This window comes from Momordica charantia (genome assembly GCF_013281855.1).
Source record: "Momordica charantia cultivar OHB3-1 chromosome 6 unlocalized genomic scaffold, Mcharantia_2.0 BLBB01000006.1, whole genome shotgun sequence".
Classification (NCBI taxonomy): domain Eukaryota; kingdom Viridiplantae; phylum Streptophyta; class Magnoliopsida; order Cucurbitales; family Cucurbitaceae; genus Momordica; species Momordica charantia.
The window spans coordinates 8,715,915-8,732,182 of NW_028275164.1; the positions used below are offsets into that span (position 1 = coordinate 8,715,915).

General features: G+C 34.3%; 2 protein-coding genes across 3 annotated transcripts; one reads left to right on the forward strand and one right to left on the reverse strand.

Annotated features, from left to right (window-relative positions):
• Window positions 1–3,970: 3,970 nt before the first annotated feature.
• On the forward strand, window positions 3,971–10,307 carry LOC111021637 (ARM repeat superfamily protein). 2 transcript variants are annotated; one of them, XR_015791848.1, is made up of 9 exons: window positions 3,971–4,490; window positions 5,903–6,622; window positions 7,241–7,336; window positions 7,420–7,503; window positions 7,666–7,900; window positions 7,989–8,149; window positions 9,036–9,314; window positions 9,397–9,573; window positions 10,036–10,307. XR_015791848.1 is itself a non-coding variant. In XM_088125950.1 (8 exons), exons 1-8 carry the CDS (start codon window positions 4,158–4,160, stop codon window positions 9,454–9,456), a joined length of 1,968 nt encoding a protein of 655 aa, XP_087982076.1. In that variant the 5' UTR covers window positions 3,971–4,157; the 3' UTR covers window positions 9,457–9,574. The 2 variants fall into 2 exon arrangements, 1 of the variants encoding a protein (XP_087982076.1); XM_088125950.1 differs by lacking the exon at window positions 10,036–10,307 and having other exon boundaries at window positions 9,397–9,574.
• A 1,560-nt stretch (window positions 10,308–11,867) lies between these two features.
• RBCX2 (Chaperonin-like RbcX protein) lies at window positions 11,868–16,062 on the reverse strand. The gene is made up of 5 exons (XM_022298616.2): window positions 15,436–16,062; window positions 13,983–14,074; window positions 13,250–13,307; window positions 12,425–12,490; window positions 11,868–12,317 (listed from the first exon to the last, which is right to left on the reverse strand). Exons 1-5 carry the CDS (start codon window positions 15,763–15,765, stop codon window positions 12,195–12,197), a joined length of 669 nt encoding a protein of 222 aa, XP_022154308.1. The 5' UTR covers window positions 15,766–16,062; the 3' UTR covers window positions 11,868–12,194.
• Between the last annotated feature and the right edge of the window lie 206 nt (window positions 16,063–16,268).

Below are 16,268 nucleotides of genomic sequence, written 5' to 3' on the forward strand. Positions count from 1 at the left end.
CCTTTTCTTTTTCCCTTAATATTTTTACTAATTCGAAAAATAATACCACTTTTAAACTAATTCAAAAAATGATGCTCAATTAAATTTTGAATGAACTGACAATGTTTGTGGGATCCACAAAAATATTTTTCTTATGAAACTTTGGATAGGTGGCAATCCATTCACCTCGCCTTCTCCTCCGATTGCTACTCCTCTCGTTCCGACGATTTCAAATTCTTTCTCCCGCGGCGGCAGCTTTGGATCTTAATTCTATAATTAATAGATAATTACAACTAGCAGCAATTGCTTCGAGCAGGAGTGAATTCTACGGAAGGAGAAGATCACGAAAGGCGACGGTTGGTATAATATTAATGAACTTATTTGTTGCATCGAAGCCCTAATTTCTTCCCCAACTTTCGTTTTCAAAATTTCTGCTTCACAATAATTCAATTGAGACTCGAAAAAATGAAATTACCTTCAAATCGTCTCACAACTTTAGGATTTCTAAGTGCTGCTAGATATTCGGAGGTAATTTCTGAATTCGTAGTTTCAAAACAATCACTCTGGATTCGTAGTTTCAAACAATTCTCTAGAAACTTCAACCATTCAGAGAAAACAAGTGCTTACCGCTTGGTCGATTTTCCAGTGATTCGACTTTCAGATTTTGATCTAATTCCATTTTCTTTAACATCGTGGTTGTAGATTTCGAATTCCTTTGAAAGCTATTCAACAAATAAACAAATAACAAACAAATCGCAAGTAGCAGAGACAAACAACAAAAATGAAAGAAAAAGATGTTGATCGGTTCACGGGCGTTGGACGCTAATCGCAGAGAAACAACGAAAGTGAAAATTCCAAACGGAATCGGAAGAAACGTAGATGGCAATGAAGAAGTCGTGCTGCTCAAAGAAAGACCCGAAGGTACTGCCGCCGCCGCCGCCGCCGCCAACGAAGAAAGAATTTGAAATAAAAATAGTCGGAACGAGAGGAATAGCAATTGGAGGAGAAGGGGAGGTGAATGGATTGCCACCTGTCCGAAATTTAAAAAAAAAAAAACTATTTTTGTGGGTCCCACAAACTTCAAAAACTATTTGAATATTATTTTTTGAATGAGTTTGAAAGTAGTATTATTTTTGGAATTGGTTGGATTCTTAACAATATTATAAAAAATTCTTAGCAATATTTTATTTATTTTTCCTGAAGAAATTTTCCTCTTGTCCTTAATTATCATCGGCATACAACACAACAGCATAGAATATTTTTATAATTTTTTAAGATATTTTTTACCATCTATTTCACAACTTTTTAAAAATCTTAAAAATAATTTCCTTTCTTTCCCTTATAAACAATTAAACTTTTTTTAATTTTTTTAATTTTGATCCATTAGAGAAGAGAGATAGAATGAGAAGAGAGATAGAATGAAGGTGGACTGATATGACATGTTTAAAGAATTAGGATATGTTATTTATACTATAATAAAACCACAATATTTTGTGCAAAATATATATACTATTGTCTTCTTTTTTGTTATTTAGAAGAGTTGGAACACACATGTTAAAGTTATATTACCGATTAATTTGAAATATTGAGAAAAAGAAAAATCAAAATCGAGATCAATGCCCATGAGCTTATAGTCGACATAGTTGGTCTTTTAAGGCTCAAAATTGACTATTGCTCGCTTGATTGGAGAGTTTAATCTACTCTTCTCGACGACCAATTAAGCACCTAAATTTATATATGATATAATGAAAATAGTGACATAAATTAGAGGGAGATATGATAATTTGTTGCCAACTTGAGCATATGGTTAAGACACCTATTTACAATTAATAAATCGTGAATTCAATCTTCATCATTATATGTTGTACTAAAAAAAAGATAGGAGAATTCGTCAATGAAAAAAAAGTAAAGGTTGAGTGCATGAATTCAACGTGATGGATAAAGAAGGAAAACAAAATTAAGGTTTTATTTGTTTACTTCATTTTTCTTCTAATGAGTTATATTTTTAATATTGTCTCATTTTTAATACAACAATCATAGAGATGTAAGATTGAGTATTTGCCATTGAAATATGTAGTCTATATTATTTACGGAGTAGACTGTTTTAATATTTTGTTTAATAATATTTATATTTGTAGTCTACTAAATATAAGTATAATGTTTGTTGTTTAAGGTTTAGTGAGATGGTAAGTAACGCTAATTGTTTAAGAATCAATGTTATTCGACCAACATAAATATAAATATAATACTTATAGTTTATTATTATTATTATTTTTTTTTTGAGTTCAATCGAGTCAAACTTTAAACTTTTTATATATTTATCATTATTCAAATTTGGTATTTATCCACTATCGTACATTTATTCAAGTGGATAAGATGTCATCTTCAAGTCAATTTTATTTTATTGAATCTATTCGAATGATTAAATATAATATAATCTATGAAACAAAAATTTTGATATTAAAGTGAAAAGCTAGTTTGTACTTAAATTTTGAAATGAAATTTATACTACAATGTGTAATTTAAAAGCTCATCTAAACCTCGTTTTAAGAAAATAAAAATAATAAAAAAAGTGGATGAATATGATTTCGTGAGAGAATATTGGCATGTTAATTCACATGCTTTGAACCTCTTAAAACGTTCATTAATTGACTAAATAATTTTCTTATTTTTTTTTTCAACGAATGGGATAATGGAGATTTAAACGTAAGTTATAACCTTTAGAGAAATCAGTGTATACTATTTAACTATAAACGGATGATTTGTTTATACTTAATAGTTTATAAACACTAAAAAACATATAGGTATTTAGATTTCCAATTTCATGTATAATAAATGTCCAAACGTACCACATAATTTTATAGCTTAGAGACAAATGGAATAAAAAAGTAACTATTCATATGCTTTTCTTTTTTAGTAAGGGTAATTCACATGCTTATTTTGTGTTTAATAGGTTTATCTAACTTTAAAAAATGTAATAAATCTATAAAATTGTAATTTTAGGTCTAGAAAATTCTTAGACTTTGTAAATATTTTATGTCTTTAAACTTTTTATTTTGTGTCTAATAAATCCCTAATCTATTAATTGTTTTTAAAAATCAACATATATATTAGATGAAATATAATTTTATGCTTAATAAGTATGTGAATTAAAAAAAAAAAGTCGAATAGGTTAAGGACCGTTAGAAGCAAAATTGAAAGTCAAAAGACTTGTTAGACACAAATTTGAAAGGTTGAGATTTATTAACAACATTTTAAAGTTTTACCTAGATATTCAACATAAATGGTAAATTTAGACACGACTTAAAATATTGGACACAAACATGAATGTTATGAACTAAAATTGTAATTTAACTTATTTCATGAGCCTCTATTAAATACAACACTCATATTTTAAACTAGCATCAACGTAGTTAAACCACTAATTCATATAAATCTTTTATAAGAAGTAAGTTCGAAGTACTCCACATACTTGTGGATACTATACATATATTGAAAAAAAAAACGAAACAAGAAGACCTATCAAAAAACACGACAATAAAATAAATACCACATACTTTATAAATGAGACAAAACATAACAACTCATTTATAAAAATAAATCTCAAATAGATTGATCGTATCAATAGTTGGAAGTTAGAACGAACACTGTCTGGTCAAATAGTTGCACAAATATGAATATTGAACAATATATAAAATAACTACACCAACATAATAAACACCATTCTAAAAACTATGATACGTAATTCTCTAACTATCAATAATCAAAGTCAATCGTCAAAATGAGTATAGATCTACGTTAATCTAATTTTCCTGAGTAGAAAATTCAAATCTCTATACCCGATAAAAAAAATCAAAGTCAATCCATGATCAATGATTTGTGTAAAAATACCATATTTGCATTTTTTGTCCCTTACTTTTGAAAGAACACAATATTTAGAATTATTTTCGTGCAAATACACATTATAAAAAAAAATTGATTGTTTTTGCACCGTCAAAATTATTGAAAGATAAAAAAATCCCCAAAAGAGAGAGAGAGAATTTTTGTTTTCCCCTCAAAAAAAACTCCATTGGAGGTCCTCTTGTTGCTCTGAAGCTCTTGAGTCTTGAGGTGTTCTCTCTGCAGTCTGCTGTGGCCTCGATGCCATTCTCTTCCCAGTAGCACTCAGTACTGGGACGATGCCTACCTCTGCTTCCTCCACCACTCCCAAGCCCTCCTCCGACCTCGTCGTTCGATTGACCGCCGCCGACGCCGCCGTCAAGCTCAAGGCATTGAGAGACATCAAGAACCAGATCATCGGAAACCGCACCAAGAAGCTCTCCTTCATCAAGCTCGGCCTTGTCCCTCACGTTGCTGCTGTTCTCTCCTCCACTTCCGACCCCAACATTCTCGTCCAGTCCGCTGCTGTTCTTGGCAGCTTCGCTTGCGGCGTCGACGCCGGTGTCTCCGCCCTTCTCGATGCCGGAGCCTTCCCTCACCTCCTCCAATTGCTCTCCAATCCCGATCCTAAGGTGCCGGTCTTCTTGTTTCTCTGAATTTGCTCGGAATTGAAGATTGCATTTATTGAAAAATCCCATCACTAAATTTAACTAACAAATGCTCAGATGTATTCTAGGTGGTAAATTAAGATTTTAAAAAGCTTCGTTCTCCTTCTGATTTCTCTAAACACGGTGTCTGAATTATCTCAACTGGGTGCTCTTGCTTGCGAGGTTGTTTAGTTGTGTTATAGACGTTCAGTTGACTACCACTACAAAAAGGGAATAATTGGAAAGTAGAAGTGGCAGGACCATCGTTTGATATATTTTTCTTACTGGGAATTTTTCGAATGCGTTGTTTCTATGGCCATTTATTATTAAGGGATGATAATCACGATAACAAACTCCCCCCCCTACTCTCTTTTCGTTCAAGTTTCACCCACTATCCTTTGATTTGATGGAATTTATTTGTGGGGATAGTGTTGGATTTTGAACTCTTTCTATGTCTATTAATAATCAAGAGAGAGGGGCTATTGATTTTGGATGCTGACAAATTGTTATCCATATTAAGATGGAAATGAATACAACAGAATAAAGAGGATATAGTTTCCCCCAACCTAAAACCAAGGGAGATAAATCCACAAAGGGGGAAAAAACCCTTTCCAGTTGATATTACGAAGAAAAATAGAATAACTACAAAATGTTTTATCCAAAGTGTTCCAATTCAGCAAAGCTCCTACTCCCAGTTTTCAAAAAGAAAAAAAAAATGTGTTCCAATTGAAAGTGACCAAACCAGTAATTCTTCGAAAGTCATACAAGTTCCTTTCAGTTCCTCAAAATTCCTAAATTTATTTTTTCAAGCCAAATCCTCTTATAAAGAACCTTGTTGTAGCATTAAGCCAAAGAATCCTCTTTTCACAGCAAAAAGATTATGACACAGAATCTGCGTGGATCACACCAAGAGACACCAAAGATGTTGAAGATTTGCCATTAACAAAAACATGAGAATGGGAAACGAAGGGAAATATGGTCAAGAAATTAGACGGGAAGCTTTGGGTGCCTTTTTGAATTCTCTCACATGTATTGATACCTTAAAAGCATCCATCGGAAAAATTTAGCTCTCTTAGATTTTTCCTTCCAAAATCTTATTGGAATAGTCTTCTAGAATGATAGTTGCCTGCTTGTAAAGTGCTTAAATCGGGACTATCAAGAAAAGTCCCCAGCTCCAGACAATTTGTTTTGTCAATTAACCGAAGATATAACTACTTTGTATCCATTTTGACTTTTCTTTATACACGATTCCTTTTTTTTTTTTTTAACAAGAACTTGTAATGTACATAATGCAACCTTTATCTGTTGTCTTCTTCGTTTTTTATTTGCAAATTTTTTCAACTTTACTTTTCATGCATAATGTGAATTTTGTTTAATATATATTTTTCTGTTTTAAGGTTGTGGATGCAGGAGCTCGTTCACTAAGAATGGTTTATCAATCAAAGTTGGCTCCTAAATATGATTTCCTACAGCAGGAAAACACCAAATTTCTTCTTTCATTATTGAATAGTCAAAATGAAAATGTGACTGGACTTGGGGCAAGTATCATTGTTCACTCCTGTGAGACAATTGCAGAGCAGAAGGCACTATATCATGGTGGAGTTCTAGAAAAGCTTATTGGCCTTCTTGATGGTTCTCTAAGTCAAAGGGATGCTAGTTTAGAGTCTATTGCCACAATATTTAAGAACAATGTTGAAGCCATAGCAAAGTTCATGCAACCTGGTAGAGAAGACTGTTTGAGTTATATAATTGAATTGATGAAGGATAGAAATCCTAAGACCAGATTGCTAGCCTGCGTATGCTTGATTGTTATAAGGAATTCATCACCTTGTTATCTGCAAGATATAGGAATCAAAATGAAATTGATCCATAGTTTGCTTGAGCTTCTTGACAATCCAGGTCATGTTGGAGATGAAGCTTCCTTCGTCTTTTCAACTTTAATTGCAGAGAAGGAGGAGCTACAGAGACTAGCTTTTGAGGCAAATGCCATCGATAAGTTTTACAATCACTTGCAAAAGGATCAGTTAAGTCCTAGACGTTTTGAAGGAATATTGCTGGCTTTTGCTCATCTATGCTCAAACGTGGAGAGCTGTAGGTCAAGGTTTCTCTCATTGCAGGTTTGTTTCTTAGTCTGATTGCATTAACTTCCTTTTCAAGTCAACTTTATTGGTTTTTGTTAACATTTATCAATTACGATGTATTTAACTTGTGCAGTTTTCCTAGTCCAGAGGTTAGTCATGTTTTTCACTAAGTCAACATGGCTAGGTACCTAAATTGATATCTAAAATTGTTTGCTTGTCTATTTGAATTTTTGTCAATGGTTATTTCACCCCTGAGTTGATCTGATCCTGATTATAAAGATTTAAAAAAAAAATCTCCTTTGCTTTGACAAAGGTGTATTTGTTATCTGTTTTCTGATCCTTTAAACTTCTTCCAAGGAAAAAAGTGTTATGTGGTTTTAAAAATTATATCAGCTGGTCCATTCCAGTTGAAGGAAAAAAAAAAAAAAGAAAAAAGAAAAAAAAAGAAGAGGATGAAAAAGAACATGAAGAAAAAACACATTTGTTGAAGAAAAATAGTTGTAGTGGGTACTCAAAATTTTTTTTTCTTTATTTTACCTTTTTGTAATTTTATTAAGCTGCCAACTGACAGAGGTTAACAAATCGGAAATTTGATTGAATTGAACTTGCGTGTATTGTATAGATTTCACTTATTTATTTACAATCATGACCTAGGTAATGAACATAGTGATGGATGCCCTAAAACATGACTGTAGTGACATACGCACTGCAGCTTGCACTTGCTTGAGAAGCGTCTCTCGATCAATCAAGGTATGCTATATTAATATTAGCTATTCTGATTACATACAATGTTCTTCTCCGTTTCCCCTTATTTTTAATGTCATCCTATTCAGAATCTAAGTGCAGGATACTTTCTGAACGAAGCAGTTGTCCTTCCCTTAGTTCGGCTTTTACACGATTCTTCTAATGATGTTCAGGTATGCATCTTTATCTCATTCTCACCAAATCAAGTTTCCAAGGAGTGGGAAACTTCCTATTCTTTTAGCCATTTAATTTTCAGATAGAAAGGAGTTGTTTGGAAAACTGTTGAGTAATTTTTAGTTTTTCGCAATAATCATAATTTTGTACTCTTTAACCAGGTTGCAGCACTTGGTGCTATAAGCAACATAGTTGTCGACTTTTCTACAAAGAGAACAATTTTTATAGAGTGTGGAGGTGTGAAAGAGCTGGTCCGATTATCAAAGTCTATGGATTTGGCTACACGGCCTAATGCATTGTGGGCTCTGAGGAACTTAATGTTCCTCGCGAACAACATGTGTAAAGAAGTGATCTTCATGGAGTTAACAGCTTCCTTGTTAGCCAGCCTTGTCTGTGGTACTATTGACCTCTGTCTGTCCATCTCTTAAACTGGTTGATTTTATTTTGTGTTTAATCAATTTTGCTGCATATGTTTATGTTTCAGATTCTGAGCCTTCCGTACAGGAGAATGCTATGGCCCTTGTGCGCAATCTTATTGATGGATGTGTGGACTCAATTGAGTATGTGTTCGCTGAAGATGGTATTATATTGAATGCTATTGGCCGGCAATTGCAAAGTATTTCAAGAGATGAAATTGGAGTGCAGGTTCGTTCAGTTTTGTTTTAATGATGTAAGCTCAAAAGAAAAGTTTATTTTGTAAGCTCAAAAGCTATGAAATAATTATTTTTTTTGTAGCCATGTTAACCCAACACAATAGGCACACAAATTGATTAAACATTCTACATTGAGACATTTACATTTTCCCTCCTTGGTAGAGCTCATAAATACGTCTGACACTCTGCTTACTATTTTACATCAAGACTGACAAAGTAGTAAGATATCTATTTTTAAGGTCACAAGGACCTTTAAGCTAGTCTCTGACTCTCTACTCGAAGTATCACTTTGAGTGAAGAAAGGATAAAGGAACTGACATCTTTTCTTGCTTGTGCTGTAAGCCTGTAGCCCCGTATCATAATTGGGTGTCTCTTTAGATGGAAACCCATAATCTTCTGATTTCTGGTAATTGGTTGAGCAAATAACCTTGGGAAGACTTGCCAAATGAAAAATTTTCTCCTTCCTGTTGGAGTTTCATTTACCCTTCCTCACTTGTTTTGTGGCATTTGTCTACAATTCCTTTTTATTACATGTCTATCTTACTCTTACCATAAAAGCTGACATTTGTCTGTCTATTGAATAATTATCAGCATATTCATTTTCAAACAGTATCAAAGGATTCTCATATTAGCACGTGGCACTTATCATTAGTGTATGTAAACCTTGATAAAGATTTGAAATTGTTAGCATACTTTAGGAATTTTATATGACACTATAAAATCATGGCATGTTGCTGTGGTATTGAATATATCTATCAACTACTAAGTAAACCATATTTGATAAAAAAAGAAACCATATTGGAATGGAGAAGAGGGGTTAGAGCAGCAAATGATAAGCTTCATCTAGTTGAATAACTATTAAAGTATGACGGATGCAGGGAATGTATGTACTTTGCAATGTTGCAAGTGGAAATGAGTTTCATAAGGAAGGGGTAATGAAACAACTATTTCCCTTAGGAGATGACGCGATCCAGTCATTTGTAGTGAAGTTTCTGCAGAGTGGCAACAGTCAGCTTCGGATTGCTGCTGTCTGGACCATTATAAATCTTACTTTGCCTTCAAGTCCATGTGCACTAGATCGGGTTACAAAGCTTCGAAAAGCTGGTATTGTTTCTCAGATAAAGAATATGGTCAATGATGCGTGCCTGGATGTAAAGGTCATCTATTTACTATTTAAACCTCACTTTCCCCTCCCCCTTCCTCTTCATATTTTATCTTAATATCTTTTCTCCTTCACAGCTCCGCGTGAGAACAGTGCTTGGGCAGCTAATAGCTTTTGGTGACGGTATTACATTATAAATTTTCCCATCCTTGAAACCACCCAAGAGAAGAAGAGGCTGCTTGCAATTTTGTTTTTTATCAACCTTTTCTGTAGGATATTGTTGAGCTTTTTCATTGGCGGTTTTGATCAATTTGGTATGTTTCAATCTTATTAGTTTACTTCTGTTTTTCCTTCCCAGTTGTCCAATCAAACTAAAGGCTTCTCGTTATTACATTTAGGAGGCTGTCACAGATGGTGTACTTGTGAAATATATATCAACCAATATGTCATGTGTTGCTTTAATTTTTAAAAATGGCAGGTGGTTATAAAAAACAGTATCTTTGAAATAAGCAATTTTTTCTCTTAAAAAAATGCAATTTAGTGCCTACTGTGCATGTTAATTTATAGGCGAACCTTTTAGTCTATTATTTTCTAAATGTTTTTGTGAATTTTGATGGATTTACATTTACGGTTCTATCTCTCTGTTCAAAGAGATTTGTGGAACTTGGGCAGATCTTCATTTGCTGTCAAACGTTTTCTGAATAAAGAAATGTAACCCGAGCTCCAGCCTCTAACCTAGCATACTCTGCTTATGCCGTCTTGCTTGCCTTTTGCAGGAACATAGAAGCCTTTTCTGGGTTTCCAGTAAATCCCACGGGCTGCTCTTGACCTTACAGGTTACTCATAAAAATCTTAATTTTTGGATGCATACCAGTCTCTGTTGGTGGGAGTTTTGCATCTCTCTCTCTCTCTCAAAAATTTCTTTTTCTTCTGTTTGTTATCAAATGATCATGTGGTTAGTTTGGCTTGAAAGTGTAATATAAGACTCGTAAATATTGCCTATAAAAAATTCATTATTCATCAGGTGATATAAATTGCTGTTCTGTTTGGAGGGTTCGGTATATAGGCAACAAATTGTCACTTTCATGCTCCGAGAAATATATTCTAAAGTTTTGTGAAGGAAAAACACTGAAAACCACGTGAATGATTGTTTGGCTAAGTTGTACCTTTTCAGGGACAGCTTATATTATGCAAGCTTCCACAGGTAATTCAATTTATGCCAGACGTTTCCTCTCCTTCAAACCAGAGGCAAAATAAGTAGTTGGTGTAATGACATGGTCCAAATCTACCACTCTACTTAGTTATCTCTTCCTCTTCATTGTCTTGTTTCCGATTTAACTAATTTAGATTTGGTTATAGTTGATTAATATAATATAAGTTGTAGCAGGGCCATTTGTATAAACAAATTGAGTGAATAATCTGAATAGTCCTTTGAGCTGAGATTTATAGCTGTTATTTTAGAACAGGTGTATAAATGGACAAAGCTTTGGAGTGTCTATTGTGGTGCAGTCCATATTTATCAGCAGAACCATCATTTTTCTGTGATGCAGGAGGAAAAGGGATGCTCCTGTATATGTTGATGGTCCAGATCTTACTTATTTTCCAGTTTTTTGTTACTTAGGATAGAAATGAAACGTTGATGATGTAGCAGAATTTAAGATGTTTAAACTAGATTATGGTGTTGATCGGTGGAACATAAGCTCTTTTCATCAGAGATAATGAAGAACAGTCCCTTTCCATGGTTGGAACCTCTGAATGGTTTGTTTGAAGCGTCGGATAGTTGAAATAATACACTGGACTCTATTTTGCAGTCTAATGTCATATTTGAAACATATTTGTGAGTGTATACAGCTTTGATTTTGGGTGCAAGTAGAACAGGGCTTGCACTCATAAGTGCCATCCGATCTTTTCTGTTATCAATCTTCTTGGAATGACTTTCCTGCTTTCTCGGAAACTAGAGATCTCAAGAAATGTTGGTAAATTTTGTTCTACAAAGGGTGCAAAGGCTGTGTTTGAGAGTGATTTCAAATTAGATTATGTCGACAAATTAGAAAATTGATTTTAAGAAAGTTTAAAATAACTTTAGATTGATTCTTAAGGAACCATTTGGATGATGATTTTGGAAAATCAATTATATCTCTAAATATGTATTTATCACAAATATTTTGAAATTGAACTTAAAAACTTGATGCTATTTACTAAATTTTCTTCGTATGACAATTTTTTTTTGTGACTTTTGAACACAAGACTTGAACCTGGATCTTGAGTGTCAACACTCAAACCGCTTGCCGCTGCGCTAGCACTTGAAGGTGCAAGTCGTATGACAATTACTAGAATATCTTTTCTTATTTCTAACTAATTCCATATACATTTATTTAATAACTATAACTCTACATTACAAAAGAGTGACAATTCAAGCATATTTGCATGAACTTGGCTCAATGATTAAGGCATTTTACTATTTTTTTTAGGTGTTGAAGGTTCGATCAATCGTCTCCATATTTGTTGAACTCAAGCACAATCAAGTAAAAATGTAACATTTTCAAGGCCAATCTTTTTCAAGTTGTGCAAACAATTAGAGCCAAAAAATTATCCAAGGTGGGAAAAATAAGGAAAGAATCAGTAACTTGCACATTGAGGCTCATTCTGGCAGCCTCCCATCCCAATATAAAATAGAAGCATAAGTTCTGAGAAAATCCCAGCTCTACATTAGTCCATATTGAACTAAAATGGAGGCTAAATATATATACATCTTACATAATATAATGACTGACTGCATCAATGAACTTACCAACAAAAAAAGACTGCATCACTGAACCATTCGTCGATGGGTGAGAATAAGATCGGCAACTCGACAATCAAACTAATTACGAATGAAGGATGCAAGGCAAGAAGAATTGACAAGGGAGAGAGAACTCAAAGCTACTCATATTCTTTAGCCAATCTTCTCTGTGTTTGTGTCATCTGATGGCCATATAACAGTCTCCATAAGCCGTTCTCGCATTACTTCCACGTTCTCATCCAAGATCTCTTGGTATATTTCGGCATGGTTACATTTCTACACCACAGAAGAAACACTTATTTGCACACTTGTGATGATTTGGTGATCATACCATAACAAATAGAAAATATTGTATTGAAGGAATATTATAATAGTAGCAATACCTTCACCCATTTGCCATACAGGTGAAGACGTGTGACCATTACTCTTTCAGCAAGATCTTGCCTTTCCTGCCAGTTAGGAAAACAATGATTCAGGTGCAACAAGACCCTATTTTACAAGGGGTGCCAATTAAATTGTTTCGGATTCAGAAAGAGGTCATTCAGGAGTGAGGATTTTTTTCGTTTTTTTTTTTTTGACAATAGGGAGTCAGAGCTTTGCACCCCTATACCCATGGGCACTCACGCCCGTCCCAAGATCCGGATGCTTTGCTTCCCTATACATCAAGGATTTTTAGTGTTAAGCTCACTAGAAGGTTCGAACTTGAGACCTCTAAACCAATATGACCACTGGGTTGGCTCTTGGGGCCACATTGCTTGAGATTTTAAAACATTATTTTGATTGAAAAGATGAGTTAATGTTATTTTATAGTACTACTAATAAGATCCATTACATTCCTATAACTACTTTTCAAGTGCAATTGCCAATAACTTGGTAATAATAGACATCTGATAACCTTTAAGCAAAAGATAGACTGTAACAAAACTTTTAGGAGTGGACTACACTGAAACTAAAATTTTAAAACTATTGCAACATATCATATTTTGTAACATCTGCGTGCTACCACTACACTAGGATGTACATTTTTCCTGAGATAGCCAAATGCTTGAAATAAAGCCATGTTAAACATGAGATCCCTAGAACAAGTCACAGGAAGAGTACAAAACCAGTAGAGAAAAACATGTACTAAGCATTGATTAGTGGAGGTTTTGCTTCTCCATGTTACTTAGTAGTATCTAAGTCATGAAGTACGTATGGATTGTAAGTACCTTTACGAGTGTGCGGATGAAACGTTTTCCTTCAGCTGGTTTGTGAGTTAAGACGAAACTGTTGACAGAAATAACTGTATCAAAATTTAAGAGCAGACCCGCACTAAAAGCCTATAACTTGACAGCTAAAATTGAGCTCGCTTGACATAAGATGCTGCAACTATTTGATGCATTTACATTGGAAACCAGTATTGTGAACTGATCCCATTTATTGTATCACATAGAAAAAATGGCTAATCTCAAAGTTAAAAAATACGTCAAGTTTGAGGTTTAAAATCGTGAAAGGATATGTTAAGTTGTAGGTTCGAGATCATACAAAACTACATCAAGCTGTAGGTTTAAAATAGTGAAAAAATATGTTAAGTTGTAGGTTCCAAATCTTACATTCTTCTTCTCCCTCCCCCAAAATTCCAATTAAAATGTTCAAAACAGGCATCACGTTTGTACATATTCTTTATACCATTATTATAAGAAAGTCAAATATTGGATGGAGGAGTCAATCTTAGCATGACTTAAATAATTAAGATACTACACATTTGTACTAAAGGTTAGAGGTTCGAGTTCTCACTCCCAAATCATTAAACTAAAAAAAAGGTATATTGAATAGAGGACATATAAATCTTGATCTAACGGATAGTTAAGCATAAAGTCAAAATTATGCCCAAGTTTTCGTTTAAGAGATTCACATTCATCTTGAATACGACTAAATCATAGTAATAAAGAACACACTTACTCGTAAAGCCACCTGTACTGTGGGGGGTTCATTTCATAAAGCTGGTTCATAACAGTCCTCACAGCCTTGTATGTAAAATAATTAAGTATTTGCTGCAGGCAGAGAAATATCAGTCAGTTCAATTGTTAACTTGTAGGCAACCGCAAATGATCATACAAAGGGTGGGAGAAGGATAAAGCTCAAGAAACTGGAAAACACAAAAGTAAAGGGAGAAGATGTAATCATTCACATCAATGGAAAACTTAAGTCCGAAGCATCTCATAAGCATTAAGAAGAAAATTTCCAGTTTCCTCTCTGCATCCTACTGGCTTTTGTACTTCTTGTGTACCTTATTGGTAGCCTTAAAAAAGCTCATGAATTGACTTGAGTTAAGAGTGTGGTTTGGCTGTATTGACCGCATCCTCTATATCTTGGGACCAAATTGATTGTTTGGTAGTCAAAATTGTAATAGGTGCAATGAAAGCTATTATTTGGTAGAGTTATTATGTGGGAGAGCTACTGTGGGACAATCTTTTATAGTTTACACACTTTTGTTACCTTGCACACTTCTTTATTACCTCTTCTTAATTCTTATGATTTATGTTAGTGCAGTTCCCAATGTTACTTTAGGAAGAAATTCCCATTAGCCATGGTATAACCAAACTTTTGGCTCTAATACCATTTGTAATGTGCAACCAATCTCCAGAATACAGCAGGTAAGTTGAAGAAGTCCTTTCTAGCTTTTACTATATAGTCACGCATAAATGCCCCCAAAATATTTCGAAAGCACTAACAAGCAAGAGAACAGATGTTCTAACGCTGTTGCTATAGACTTAGTATGCCTTTAGAGTTTTAAGTATAAAGGCCAACTTCCTTAGCTCTCTAAAAAATCTTCACATGATCATTTGGAAGAAAGGATTTTCACAGTTTTCCCATCATTGTTCCATGCTTAAAGCCCCACCAACATCTGAATTGCATCGTTAGGACAAGAATCTATTTGTTGTCCTATATTACTAATGTTTATCAACATGGTAATAATCAAGTAACTGGAAAGAAACATGAATTTCAAAGACTTCTTAGCATACGTGATTTGCACAAAAAACAAGGCCTTCCAAGAACTATTATCTTCGTAACAAGTAGTCAGTACGAGCATAACTTAGTAGATAAGATACCTTTCGCCATCTCTAAAGTTGAAAGTTTGAGGAAAAAACCACGAAAGAAAATTTGAATACAACACAAATTGTAACATTTTGAGGAAGAAGCTGGAACCACACACTCAAATCACTTTTGAATTAGAGTCAAACATTCATTTAGATACAAGGGAATTCTTGTCAAAATTCAGTAACATATCAGTCGCAGTGCTTCTCCTTAACCATGCAAAATTCATCTCCTAAAAGACATAGCAACAATGTCTCCTAAGAAACTACCAAAACATGCTTATTTGCCTATCTATCTTTAAGTAACACATTCTTACCGTTTTAACATCCTCAAAGCTATCTTCATACTGCCCTCCAAGTTCATCAACAACCACAAGTCTTCTTCTGTTCTTGTGCTGCTTCCTTGAACTCCGATTTATCATATCCACCGAGAGCAGCCACTCTCGGCCAGTATCGACGAACGAGCTGCTCAAATCCAAGTGCTTCGGTTTCGGCAAACGGTTCCGACTCATTGAACTCTTTTTCATTACAAAATCTCCGCTACTTTTGAGATTGATACTCGTTGTGGGCAAAGCATCCAAACACAAGCAAGGGGAAGTATGCGAGTCCACCACTGAAGAACCCACAACAGACAAAGCTCCCACCATACTTTTCAAAAGCTAAACGAGAGGAAATACGCCGATCAAAGTTCGACCCGTCGTTCGTTGCGAGTCGATTTGAAGAACGAGATGGAACCCTTAAATTTACCGCCAGAGATTTGAAATGGGTATTGGAGAAATTTGGAGATTAGGGAAATTGGAGAGTGTTCTTGGGCAATGAAGTCTTGAGCAGGAAACTTGTCACAACGTGAGAGCTGTGGGAGATTTGAAGTCGGATGAATCTTAACCAGACAATTTGGTGAGGTCCAAAATTCTCCAACCCAAAAGCTTTTTCAGAATTTAGGACGAAAAATTCATTCCTTTCTGAGGAAAAAAACAGGTTGAACATTAGATATTTTGGTTTTGATGCTCGAATTCACCTGGACGGTTTCTTGAATTTGGTGGGTTTTCTAAGTCGAGTGATAAAAAATAGATCTTTTTACCTCACTAACAATTTGGCAAAGTACGTAAAACTACTTTGCACCAATCAATCTTTCGAACTTCCCACTGTA

Coding starts and splice junctions, on each gene's coding strand:
- RBCX2 (XM_022298616.2), bottom strand. CDS start 15,765: ATGGTGGGAGCTTTGTCTGTTGTGGGTTCTTCAGTGGTGGACTCGCAT. Junction 14,075..15,435: donor GCTTTGAGGATGTTAAAACG/GTAAGAATGTGT, acceptor CTCTGCCTGCAG/CAAATACTTAATTATTTTAC. Junction 12,491..13,249: donor TCATCCGCACACTCGTAAAG/GTACTTACAATC, acceptor CCTAACTGGCAG/GAAAGGCAAGATCTTGCTGA.
- LOC111021637 (XM_088125950.1), top strand. CDS start 4,158: ATGCCTACCTCTGCTTCCTCCACCACTCCCAAGCCCTCCTCCGACCTC. Junction 7,901..7,988: donor GTTAGCCAGCCTTGTCTGTG/GTACTATTGACC, acceptor TTTATGTTTCAG/ATTCTGAGCCTTCCGTACAG. Junction 9,315..9,396: donor ATGCGTGCCTGGATGTAAAG/GTCATCTATTTA, acceptor TCTCCTTCACAG/CTCCGCGTGAGAACAGTGCT.